General features: G+C 52.2%; 2 protein-coding genes across 2 annotated transcripts; one reads left to right on the forward strand and one right to left on the reverse strand.

Moving 5' to 3' along the window:
- Positions 1-865: 865 nt before the first annotated feature.
- On the reverse strand, positions 866-3,703 carry CGGC5_v005070 (Heterokaryon incompatibility protein 6, OR allele; the record flags this gene model as incomplete). The annotated part of the gene is made up of 5 exons (XM_066151391.1): positions 866-1,257; positions 1,482-1,638; positions 1,695-1,731; positions 2,619-2,758; positions 2,819-3,703. 5 exons carry the CDS (start codon positions 3,701-3,703, stop codon positions 866-868), a joined length of 1,611 nt encoding a protein of 536 aa, XP_066009026.1.
- A 5,651-nt stretch (positions 3,704-9,354) lies between these two features.
- ccg-6-2 (Clock-controlled protein 6) lies at positions 9,355-10,518 on the forward strand (the record flags this gene model as incomplete). The annotated part of the gene is made up of 1 exon (XM_032031679.1): positions 9,355-10,518. One exon carries the CDS (start codon positions 9,355-9,357, stop codon positions 10,516-10,518), a length of 1,164 nt encoding a protein of 387 aa, XP_031893477.1.
- Positions 10,519-12,124: the final 1,606 nt, after the last annotated feature.

Here is a 12,124-nt window from a genome sequence, read left to right on the forward strand (position 1 = left end):
ACGTCCCTGTTGAAGCGTGTGTTTAAGAAATATAGATCAGCCGCAAGTGATAAGGCAATAGAGAGGCAGGGCTGCTGCATGGCCCCTGAGATGGCCCAAAGACAGAATCGGACTCTCCGCGACAAATCTAAGCTTGCCAAGGTCGGATGATCGTTCTTCACACACCACTCATCTTTCTCCTTGTAATCTGCCGGCAGTATTCCCCGGGAAAAGTGCGACCAACCCGCTCTCGTCAGCAACTGCGTGCCAATTGTCATTGCATGGTCAAATTGGTCAGCAATCTGGGTCAGGCACATGCGCCCTTCCTGGGTGCGTAGGGCGAAGTTGACAAGCAAGTGAAGCTACCCCTCTTTCAAATTGGTCAGCAATCACCTTGGCATGACGAGGGCTCTTCCGATGTTCAGCAGGAGACTCTTGGTGCCAATGGTGCCCCCGAAAAGCTCGGAGCGTTGTCCGAGGGGCAGAGGAAGATTCATGTTCTATGTGTGGCTAAACCTTCCACAAAGAGTTTTGCTAGTCGGGCAGTGTCATTTTCTTATCCGGGTAGTGTCCCCTATAATCTAGAAATATAGAGAGAATAATAGTAGTTATAATAAAGATAACGACAAAAGACGACGACGATAGTAACGACGACGATAACGATAACAATAACGACGATAATAACGATGATAATAGTAAAAGTAATAGACGACGATAATAGATGTTAACGACGATGAAGGCGAGAATAGGGAATATAGTCGCTTTAGAAACAGGCTACAGATTACACATATGTGTGTGTGGATTTTGCCCGGATAGCTAAAAGACACTGGCCGACTAGCAAAGCTCTTCACAAATAATTCCACAATTTTGTCTCGAATCATGGTACCTACTCCCCTATCAAGCTAGACAGCTTCCGCTTCCACTCCTGCAACGTTCTATTCCGCTCCTCCAGCTCATCCTTGGCTCTCCCTAGTTCTGCCTCAAGTTCCCGATTCTTGCGCTCCAGTTCCCCCTTCTCACTCTGCTCCGCGTCCCTCTCTGCAGCCTCTGCCCTCAGTTTCTGTAGCTCAGCCTGCAGGCTGCCGGTCTTATTCACTGCCGTCTGCATCATAGTCATCTCATTCCGCTGCATGCTGATTACCTGCTGCAACCGCTTCATCTCCGCCTCTAGCTCAGAAACCTTGATCTGTAGAATGGGCACGCTTTCGAGCTCACGGTAGACGACTGCTAGCGCTGAGTCGACCTCGACGGGCAAGGTAGTGAAGCGTGATTTCCTGACTGGTGGATTTCGTGATCGGGCTGCTCTGGTTTCGGGTTGCTCTGCCGAGACCAGTCTGGTAGGCATCACGGGCGGCTCTGGGAGCGCGGGACTTGGATCTACACTCGTCGAATGCTGTGTTGCTTCTGAGACACCTTCAGCTACTTGAGCGACTTCTATGCGCTCAGGAGAACTTGGAGGAGTTATAATGGGAGGGTTGCTATGCCAACCACGATCAACGCACACGGGACAATACCAAAGGCTGTCGTCTCCGTGAAGCGCTTGAGAGCTCTTTGGGGGTTTATGTGCATCGTGATATGACCTTCGGCACGTGTCGCAGGGAACCAGATTATCAGGCTCCTGGCATACGAAACAAAAAGCATCATGCTGGCCCCCAGATTCTTGGTGCAGTCAGTCAAATGCTCAGCGCGCCTGCAGACGAGGTTCTCAAACGCACTTTTCCAGGCTTTATAACGTGCCAAAGGGGGCAACGCCTGTGTATCCGAGCCTACTGCTACAGTGATCGTGTTTGCAGCTTCAAGGTGGACTTCCTCACTAGTCGCGGGCTCCGCTGACGGTAGAGGCCGCCGACTACGCGTCGGTGCAGCTTGATGTGTCCGGGCCCGTTTCGCAGGGCGTCCGCTTGGTCGTGCGCTACTTGCTTCCCGCGTGGAAGGCATTCTAACGACAAAACTCTCAATGCGGTGACGGGTGTGTTGATGTTGGCTTCGCGGTGACAATTAGTCTCAACGTTCAGGAACGCTTCGCCGAGAATTCGACAGAAATGACGGGGGCGAATTCGCCTGAACAAATCAGTCACGTGAGTCTGTGCCAAATTTGTCATCAACCAGTTATGGATGGTGAGAAGGTTCATAAGAATTGAAGATGGGATGAACTCTCTATGAGCAAGGAAGCTGCTGCATGCAATATTTATTGCAAACAAATATGAATCGAAACATTCTTTTGAACAAGTCGAATCATTCCTAAATGCTTCGCCGGTCGCAATGAGGGACGATCTAACGTTGCCACAAATCACCAGCACATTTCGATGAGGGACACATGCAGACCTCGGTCACACCGATCAGAAAGAAATGGATATCTAACCTAGTCAAAGTAACAAAAACGAATTTAAACACAAAAATACCATATGGCTCAGACAGTAGGTTGTGCACCCTCCAGCTGTCAACACCGCCCGCGGGCGGAACCCTCCCACATCCAACACAAACAAAGTCTGAGCCATTTTTAACCCCTGCCAGTGACCATCAGATGAAGTACGCGGACACATAAGACGTGTTGGATGCTGCATGAACCCCCCCTCCCTGTGCCTTTTTACTTCTCATTTAATCGGTGAAATCATTTTTTGGGGCCGTCATCCGTAGACCTCGATGAGGAGGTTGTTCTGCTGCTCTCGGCATAATCCTTAAGAATCTTGGATTCCTCCAACGTCTTGCGCTTGTCATACTCGTCAAGCAGCTTGTACGTGGTCTCCAAAGGCAACTCTGCCATCTTGTCTCTCAGTTCCTGGGGCATAAGTTAGTACAACGCAGCTATTATGCCAGGGTAAATGAGATGCAAACTAACCAGGGGGAACACGTTGGATGGCTTGTATCTGAACTCGTCAATCAGACGGTTCAGGCGAAGCATTTGCTTCCACGTGACAATGATGTCGCCGACCAAAAATGTCGGGAAACGGGCTGAGGAAATCTCTTCGAGGATCCAGCGTCGCTGGAAATACTGACGGAGGACAAAGTCCGTGGCGCCGACCCAGTGAGGCGCCTTGTCCGGGTCCGAGCCGTCGGTCGGCGGCGTCCAAATCCAGGCAATCTTCTTGATCCATTCGTGTTGTGGCGAGTAGTTGTGAGGGTTCTTCTCTGCGTCGCCCGGGTCTCCCCACGTACGCGGCATGACTTCGTCGATTTCTGCAACCATCGCGAGACCCGCGTCTGTGTGCTCCACCGCCTCACCTACCCAGCCGACGACCAACGCCGCGGCCTTGTAGATCGTCTTCATGTCTGCGTGGACGCGCGACTTCTCATACTCGTCGCGGGGGTTCACGCACAGAAAGTCGCACCAGATGCGCAGCGCCCAGTTCGCGTCGTCCGCCCCCTTGGAGGACGAGCCCAGGCCGAACAGCTGCCTCAGCCATCGCGGCGCGCCCGACTGCGGCCGGCGCGGCGATGTGCATTGGAAGCGCTGCGTGAGTGTCGGGTAGAGAACGGTGCGCACATTCTTGAGCGCCTGGGTGAGATGGGCGGTGAGGGTGACGGGCTGGCCGCCAACGAAGATTTTGTCTGTCTCGGTGGAGTCGCCGTACAGCGACGAGAGGGCGATGAACTCCAAATCGTCAGTCAGACGAACATGGACAAGCCGGGCCTGAACCGGATCGTTGGGATTGTGCGTCGCCTGGATTTCGAGCAGGCGAATCTCGCGCCTAGACGAATCCAGACGCCTGTACGGAATTCCCATGGTCCTTCTTTTCCAACAAGACGGACAAAGAAGGCAGAAATCCCCCTGAAAAGCAACACCAGAACGAAGTGCCGGCGTTTATACCAAGAATGAGCGAAAGCGGACCCGGCTGGTCGGCCATTGGGTTCTGGGGTGCGCCATCGGCTGCCAACCTCGCTTGAAATTGAGTTTTCGAATGACAGGGGGTCAAAGGAGAAGCCGTCCGTATCCACTGATTGCGCGACATGATTGGTGTTTCTGCCCCGTCTTCAACGGTCCTGCAGCGTTTCTAGAATCCTGGCGATTCATAATCCCAGGACCGGCCTGTTCATTTCCTGCGCTTGTGCTGTGTTCGTGACCCAAGACAACCCCCTTTCGCCCTCGTTGATAACCAATCGTCCACTTGGTGGGCTCCCAACAGTCTGAGCGAGGTTCGCAATCTTTTCGGCTCCACTTCTCATCTGCATAAATAGTCCAGGACACCATGGCTGGCACAAGGAGCCTCTCGCTTGGATTCTTCAACACGGCTCTGGGGTGCTTCAAACCCCACAACGCGAACGGTGGTCTGACTGATTGGTCTGCGCCTGGCTGGTTCGGTCGCGTGGCCGTCACGAGCTGCAGCCAACGATCCATCAGGAGTAGCGGTATTCGGCGTCCCCCTGTTCGGTACTCGGTGGCCCCATGTCTAACAGAAAAACACAAACACGTGTACATCTCAGAATCACAAGCGGCTAGAATGACCGTGATCCTTAGCCCTAACCGTACCTTGCCCTGTCTATCTGTAACCCCCTGACCTTACGTATCTGTGAGAACACTTTGAGCAATTTTCCCGAGGACTCTCGAATTTCTATGGATTTCGAAACGGCCGCATCTTGATTGGGAACGTTAGTGTGGATAGCTGGGTATACTTGGGTTGAGTGGGCGACCGCCGCTGCGTATGTATGCACGCGTCGTTTTTTTCGGTATTGGATTCCGTGGCCTTCCTGAATAGGCTTGAGGTGGTGCCCAAGACTGAAGAAGCAGACAGGGGTTTGCCAGATACCGCTACTCTTCCAGAAGTTCAGCTGACCAACAACCTGTCGTAAGTGGATTTGCTGCCACATACACGTACATGGAGCGGAAAAGCGCTTCGGCATATGGCCTGGGGATGTGGCACAATACCTCGGAGTGGCCCCACTCATGCTGCATTCGTAGATCACCAGGGTGCAGCGAGGCAGAGATCTCAACAATGATAAAGCTCCCGACCGCGCAGCAGTCTCCCGAATGTTGGAGTTGAAATAAGGCTGGAAACCCAAATGAATGGAGAACGCAGGGTCTGTTTTTGACCTGATGACAGAGGATCTAGCAAAGTCGGTCGTCATTCAATGCAATGGCATTTGCTGACGTTTGACGCGTACAGTATCTCTGATGTCTTCACCGTCGAATCATCACCCGACACGCTTGCCCGTGACCTGGCATTTCCTCGTCAATTCAACTTTAGCAGCCTGTGCACCAGACCAGTGGGAGGAGTACGAAGTATCGGTGAATCAAGATTGATCCAATCAGAAATTGCGTAAAGCCAAGTTTTGGATAACCCATGTCCGGCATGCTGATGCTTCGACTATAGAGTGTTAGGACGGAATCAAACTTGGTGGTAAATATCTAACCCTTGTCACTGAATGAACATAGTCTCCCTGTGAACTAATGCAGTGTTCGCGTGACCCGTTATTTTCACCATATAGTGAATATTTTACTCTTCAACGTTGAAATGTCTCCTCATTGCCAGCACAGAGCTAGAACTCCTTTCCGTTGCTGGGCAACTGACCCATCTTGTGCTGATATGAGAACACCGATTTGACATGATGACGAGGGTCACGTAGGCTGGCAGTCGGACCGAGAAAGTTTCGCTTTGAGAAGACAGGTTCTTGCACGTACCAATAGCACCCAACCCCCAAAAAGACAGCTGGCTCAACCAAGAAGTCTTGGAAAAGCAGTCTTTGGGACTATTTATTGTCTTAACATGCTACAGACATCCCCAAACTTGAACGTATCCATCAAAGCAATCGACCACCTACATATCGTAGCGAAAATATCGGAGTAAATAAGTGGATGACACAGGCCATCAACTTTGAATCGCGATCACAAAAGCTGTATAGGGTTAAAGCCAGCAAAGATCGGACAAACAAGAGCGATCTCTCAAGACCATCGTCTATCGACGTATGTGTGTGTGTAACTATCAGGAAAGACTTACCATCGAAACTCGGAGGCCGAGTGATGTATGACATCTGCGTAAAATCATCGAGAACATCAGTAATTCAACGACCGTTTCGAACAGTGACGTCATGCAGCACCGTAGCCCAGAGTGACTGGTGGGCCGCGGCCTGACTCGACCCTGCAGTGAATGCAGCAAGGGGAATGGCACCCAGTAAAAAAGTCGAAGAGCATCGGCCTCAGGATCAAGACAATAAGTACAAAGGATGAATGGTGCCCAAAAAGACCAATCACTACTGTCGAACCCTGAAAAATGAAGGTCCCTGGCAGAATTGGCAGCGAATGGCTCGTGTCAAAAAGACAGTAACTATTGACACCGACAATACCACAAGCAGCGCAGAAATGCTTTGTTATGAATTGAGTTGTCAAGTCGTGTGGGGCCAAATGGCTACGCCTCCAATGACTCCTCCGACAGCAACAACAAGCCATCATAGGAAACATCATGTCTACGATACCAGTGGTACTTGGGGCCTGCAAGTGAATACTGGAGTCTGGACTTTATTGGCGAGTCGGATATCCTGCCCTGCCTCATTCTAAAAGTTCATCATGTCGGTATGGAGACTGACGATCTTCGAATGGTTCTGTTGACATAGGCAAGGTTAAGAACACCTGACTCTGCGCACCCGATATCTCCATACCAAGAGTATCTAGCTCGACTTATACGACTGAAGGTACGTTGGCTAGGCCCAGTTCTAGAACAGTTTATGGAACGTTCCGCATGACTCAGGCCTTGTATATCCTGAACGCGAGCTTAGGCGTCACTCGGTGTGTGCGAGGTTTCCCGAGGGTACCCGTGACCGTGCCCAGAAGGGACGGAGAAATGAAAATGAGGATCATCCAAGAAGACATACAATTGGGGCAGCCGATGGGTTCTGGACTTGGCCCTGATCCCAACCAATGGCATCGATCGTACACGCCGAACTTTATTGAGGCTCAAACAAGTCACCAGCGTTCTTTTGATGCCCTACGCAACCAAACGGGGCCAATGTCCCCGCAACTAACTGCATGGGTGCTTCCGCTCTTTTGTCCAACATCGCCAGGGAGGAGCTGGTGTTGATTGGTGGATCTTGACAACACGACATCCGCGCACAAGATTTTGGACCGGATCTTTGTAGCCTTCGGCGGCACGTAAGGCCAACAAAATCCCACGAGAAGGGCGCTTCGTCCCACTCTTTGACTGGAAACATAAAACAGGCAATCTACTTGAAAGCATGTTTGCCGAGTTACCGGTGAAACACCGGGCTTGTCCGGCGTGGCGAGCTGTGTGGCAGTCAGCTCAGCAACCGAACATTTCTATCACCGGCACCTAGGCTTTTCAAACTACTTTCCGTCTGCTGAGAAGGAGTAACAAGGCTATAGGTGAGCGTTCGGACCCAACATGCGCAGGTACATATGGATGAGGGTCCAGGTTGTCAGTCAATTCATAGTCAATCGTGTGCCGTTTGATTCCATATACCTATTATGTCTATGTAATGCGACTTTATTGTGAGAACCCACGAATCACCTGCGTCATACGACTGTAATGAATTGTCAATCACTAGGGTGCAGCTGGACAAGATCTTGACAATATGCGCGATGTCACGTCCAAGCTTGTGTTAAGCAGATTTTCGAAGGTGGCAAAGAATGCTTAGTCTCCGGCCATGACGGAAGAACTACTGTTGTAGATAAAGCAAATTCAGAACTTAAATAATAAGAGACGGGAGGTCCTAGCTTCCCAAGAAATTCATTTGATGCGCCTCACCAGAGGAGAAGGCCGTGTATATTAGACGGCCTCAAGCAATAGTTTCAATCTCTGCGCGGCAGAGTTACCATCAGACGCATATTAAACTGACTTGCACGTGATTCGCGTTGTCAAATCACAAGTCAAAATGATGTGTTATCGTGACTAGTTACTTAACTTATCCTGCGCAACATCAACGTATCGGTCTGTTGTTTGTTTGTTTGTTTGTTTGATATTTAACGCCGTGGCGGCAAGGGCGCAGCCGCCCTTGCGGCAGACCTCCCGAAGGGTATGTGGCGTGGAGGGCCGCAGGCTCTAGCTATATACTCTGTAGTATCGGTCGGACATGGTGTCATTGCCTTGCAAAGAATACCTGCCCAACTTCATCTTTAAATCCCATCCGGATTGTGTGAAAGTCGCAAAGAAACAGCTTCTTGAGACTGTGACTTGCCCAGTAAGCACAAAAGACCAAGGGTATTTGAGATGCGTATTAGAGAATACGTCGACTAGTGACACAACGGACAACTTTGTGGCCTCGGTCCCGTTTCTTGAGAAGTCTTCGGCTGGGGTGAGTGTGCGCCAAGTGGACTGACCAAGTCTTCGGGGAAGATTGTAATCAAGAACGTATCTGATATGACAGAAATTCCAAGTTGTTGCCACACCTTGCATTGCCGCCCCATCTTGGCCATGATGTTGATATCCAGGGCCAAATCCAACTTTTTGAATTCTGCAGGCGGTCTTCATGCAACACTGAGATTTCAGGATGCTTTGCCATGATATAGCCGTCAACACCAATTTCCGGAGTCCACCTAGGGTCAGATCATGGGATTCGATAGCACCGACAATTGGAGTTCACCCAGAATTGCCTTGATGGACATCTCACATCTGACTGGTTGAAAAGCCTTCGGCATCCACTCCGGTTGAGAGCAAGGGAGAGGGGTCCCAAGGGCACCGGAGGAAATGCTGCTCAATCGGGCCGCGTCCTCTGCCCGAGAGCCAAGTTCGAATTCTCCGTTTGGTGCAGCGGAATTCCGCTAGCACGCTGGACAGAGACCGTTCAATCTGCCCCTTTTGTCGCTGGCGAGACATGCCATGCAAGTAGATTGAGACATTCCCTCCCCTGACTCTTTTCCCCGCGATTCACAGCCGCCGAGATCCGACTTAGCATGTTTCGCGCATTATGAACACAGGCCCGCACTTTTTAGGGGATAGCATTCCGGCTCGAGACGAGTTCTGGGGCTAGGCACACGACAATGACGTCGTTAATCTTAACGGCTGGGGCGCGGTCCCGACTAGATTCTCCCCCAGAGACATTTTAGCGTTTAGGGTTGGTTTTTAGAGCAGTGATGGTCGAGCCGCCGTCGACTTTTTCGAGTATGGTGCCCGTGGGAATACGAGACGCGGCTGAGCTAAATTGCTCCTACGATGATACGAGGCGCGAGGGACACGATAAACAATTCTGGAACGCGATGGTTTATGAGTAGAATGCAGCGAAATTTCGTACCACTTCGCTTGCTCAAACACACATGTTAGCTGTACTACTAGTCGGTCAACGGAGTTGCCTCCGAGAAGGAGCCTATAAAGAAGGGATCGAATTCGCACCCAGTTGCATTTCCACAAGACATCTCGATTGCATCGCAACTCATCCACTCTTTTTCCATCTTCGACCTCACATTCGTTTTCAAAACGACCCCCAAACAAAATGACTTCTACCATGGGCTCTCTCCTGGTCGGCCTCGTCCTGGGCGCCGCTCAGCTCGCCAACGGCTCTCCGATGGCCGACGCCGTCTATGTCACCCAGGTCGTCAACGCCCTCACCACCTATTGCCCTGGTCCCACGGTCATCACCCACGGCCCCAAGACTTACACCATTGAGGAGGCCACTACCTTCACCATCACCGACTGCCCCTGCACCATCACCCACATGGGCCCGGTCCCGACCGGAGCCGCGACCTCCGAGTGCGCGACCAACTGCGGCAACGCCTACAACACGTGCCGCGGCGCCCCCGACGCCAACCGTGCCTCGTGCGCCGCCGAGTACGCCGGCTGCTTGGGATACAGCCCGTTCGGTCCTGATGGGTCTTTGATCACGCCGACCGCCTGCTCGGCCCAAATCTCCGCCACACCGGTTCCTCTCCCCAGTCCCATCGAGGTCGCCCCTTGCCCTGCCGCTTGCGCCGCCTCCTACGACAAGTGCCGCGGTGCTCCGGACGCCAACCGCGCGTCTTGCGCCGCTGAGTACGCCGGCTGCCTCGGCTACAGCCCCTTTGGCCCGGACGGCTCCCTCGTGACCCCCACCGCCTGCTCCGGTGCCGCCACAGCCCCGGCTCCCGCCCCCACTGTCCCGGCCGGCGCCGAATGCCCCGCCGCCTGCGCCGTCTCATACGACAAGTGCCGCGGCGCCCCTGACGCCAACCGCGCAAGCTGCGCCGCCGAGTATGCTGGATGCCTAGGCTACAGCCCCTTCGGCCCCGACGGATCGCTTGTCACCCCGACTGCCTGCTCCGCTGCCGTTACGACCCCGGCTCCCGCCCCGACTGGCGCGGCGCCCACTGCTCCGGCTGGCAACGAGTGTGCTCAGAAGTGCGCCATGGTCTATGACCAGTGCCGCAGCGACCCTAACGCCAACCGCTCCACCTGCGCTGCCAATTACGCCGGCTGCTTGGGATACAGCCCCTTCGGACCCGACGGTTCTCTGGTCACCCCCACCGCTTGCTCTGCCTCCGCCCCTGGAGTCGCCCAGCCTACTGGCACCGGTATGGCTTTGCCGTCCCACGTGGTTGTCGCTGGAGCTGAGCGCGTGTCATTTGTCAATGTTGCCACTGCTTTGGGTGCTTGCGGTCTGGCTGCGCTTGCTCTTCTCTAGACATTTGTATGTTGGAGGGCCTGAAGGGCTGAGTTGGAAAACGTGTACAAGTTGGTTTCAAAATGATGTATCTGAGGCTTTCTTTTAATTCGAAATGTTTAATATTTGATGACACCAATTTATTGTGAACCCAATAAGTCAGCCAGTGGCACTATGTCACGTTGTGTGACCCTGCTCATTGTGTGATCCTCACTCATTCCTAAGATGTGAAGTCCTCCTCGTCGTCTAGTATTTATCGCCGTGTATACTCTCTATGAAGTTCTACTCCTGTTCGGCTGAAAGTCTTTGAAGAGTATGCGTTGTTCCTCAGGAAGTCTGGAATTATCCCGGAAATGACTTCGACACCTTGAAGCACATAAGGTAGGTAAATTTTACACCCCGCACATCCGTAGAGTTTCGCCGCCTCAAGATTGTCATTCTGCAATTAATGGCGTGTGCCACATGGAATGGCGTCAAGTGTGTGCTTAGCGTAAATTGGCCTCATCGTGAACCTTGATGCCCCAAGCTATTAAGTATCATCTTCTACCAAAGGTACCGCACAGGTGCATGGTCAATTCAAATCTTATTCTCCACTTTCAAGATCACTACAAATAGCCATTGTGGCCTTCCCAAACTCATCATACTTCACCGCAGCACATCTTCCGCCTCTCTTCAAAACACTTCGGCAGCTCTGCACAACCTCCCCTGCATACTATTAGGAGGAAAAAGCAATGCCATCACCGTTCCGCTTCCTATCTCTCCCGCCCGAATTACGACACGAAGTCTACAAGCATTATTCATTCGTCGAGGGCGGATATGTTTGCCCAGCCGACAGTCTTGCCGGTCGCTTACGCCGGGCTGACGGTGGCCCCATTCACATGACTCTGATGTTCACCTGCAGGCAGGTGCACGCCGAGATCAACGGCATGGCTTTTCGATTGAACACAGTTTCATTTGCTACCATGTCCTCGACGCACCTGCGCCGCCTGGCGGCGCGGCTGGACTTTACAATTCGAGAACTTCAAAAGATCCGGGAAGGATTATGTGCACTTGCAGGTCCTGCGATGACTGACCAAGTTCATGCAGAATTCAGCATCACATATCCCCAGTTCATCCCGCTACTGGATGCTATAAGAGCTGGTGACTGGGACCCGTGGCGAATTCGGTTGTCTTTCCCTGATGGAATATCGTATGACGAGACTCCATCTCTTTACCACAGTTTCTGCAAAAAGCTGCTCCAGTCATTGTTGCAGAAGTGCCCCGATAGTATCCCAATGATGGATCAATACCGAACATGGGCCAATAGATTTGTTGCATCCAGAAGCGGCGATGCACCGACTCCTCATGATCTTGCGCGGCGCGAGTTGCAACCGTGGGAATACTCAACAAATGAAGAGATTACATGCCTGCAGGGTTGGCTTCGAATACTAGGGAATTGGTTTGAAACGTTGAGACAGGTACCAATGCCCAGACGATACAGTGCCGACCAGCGCTGCCGCAAGTCCAATCTGACTTGCCAAGTTAACCAAGTCAACTAGTCAAAGTGATGCCATCGCCATCCCTCAAGTAGTCAATCTCGCATCCCTCGATTGACTTGAAATACCTGATTGTTTCACTTCTGACCAAT

This window comes from Colletotrichum fructicola, assembly GCF_000319635.2.
Source record: "Colletotrichum fructicola Nara gc5 chromosome Unknown KSG_Nara_v1_contig03, whole genome shotgun sequence".
In the NCBI taxonomy this organism is placed as follows: domain Eukaryota; kingdom Fungi; phylum Ascomycota; class Sordariomycetes; order Glomerellales; family Glomerellaceae; genus Colletotrichum; species Colletotrichum fructicola.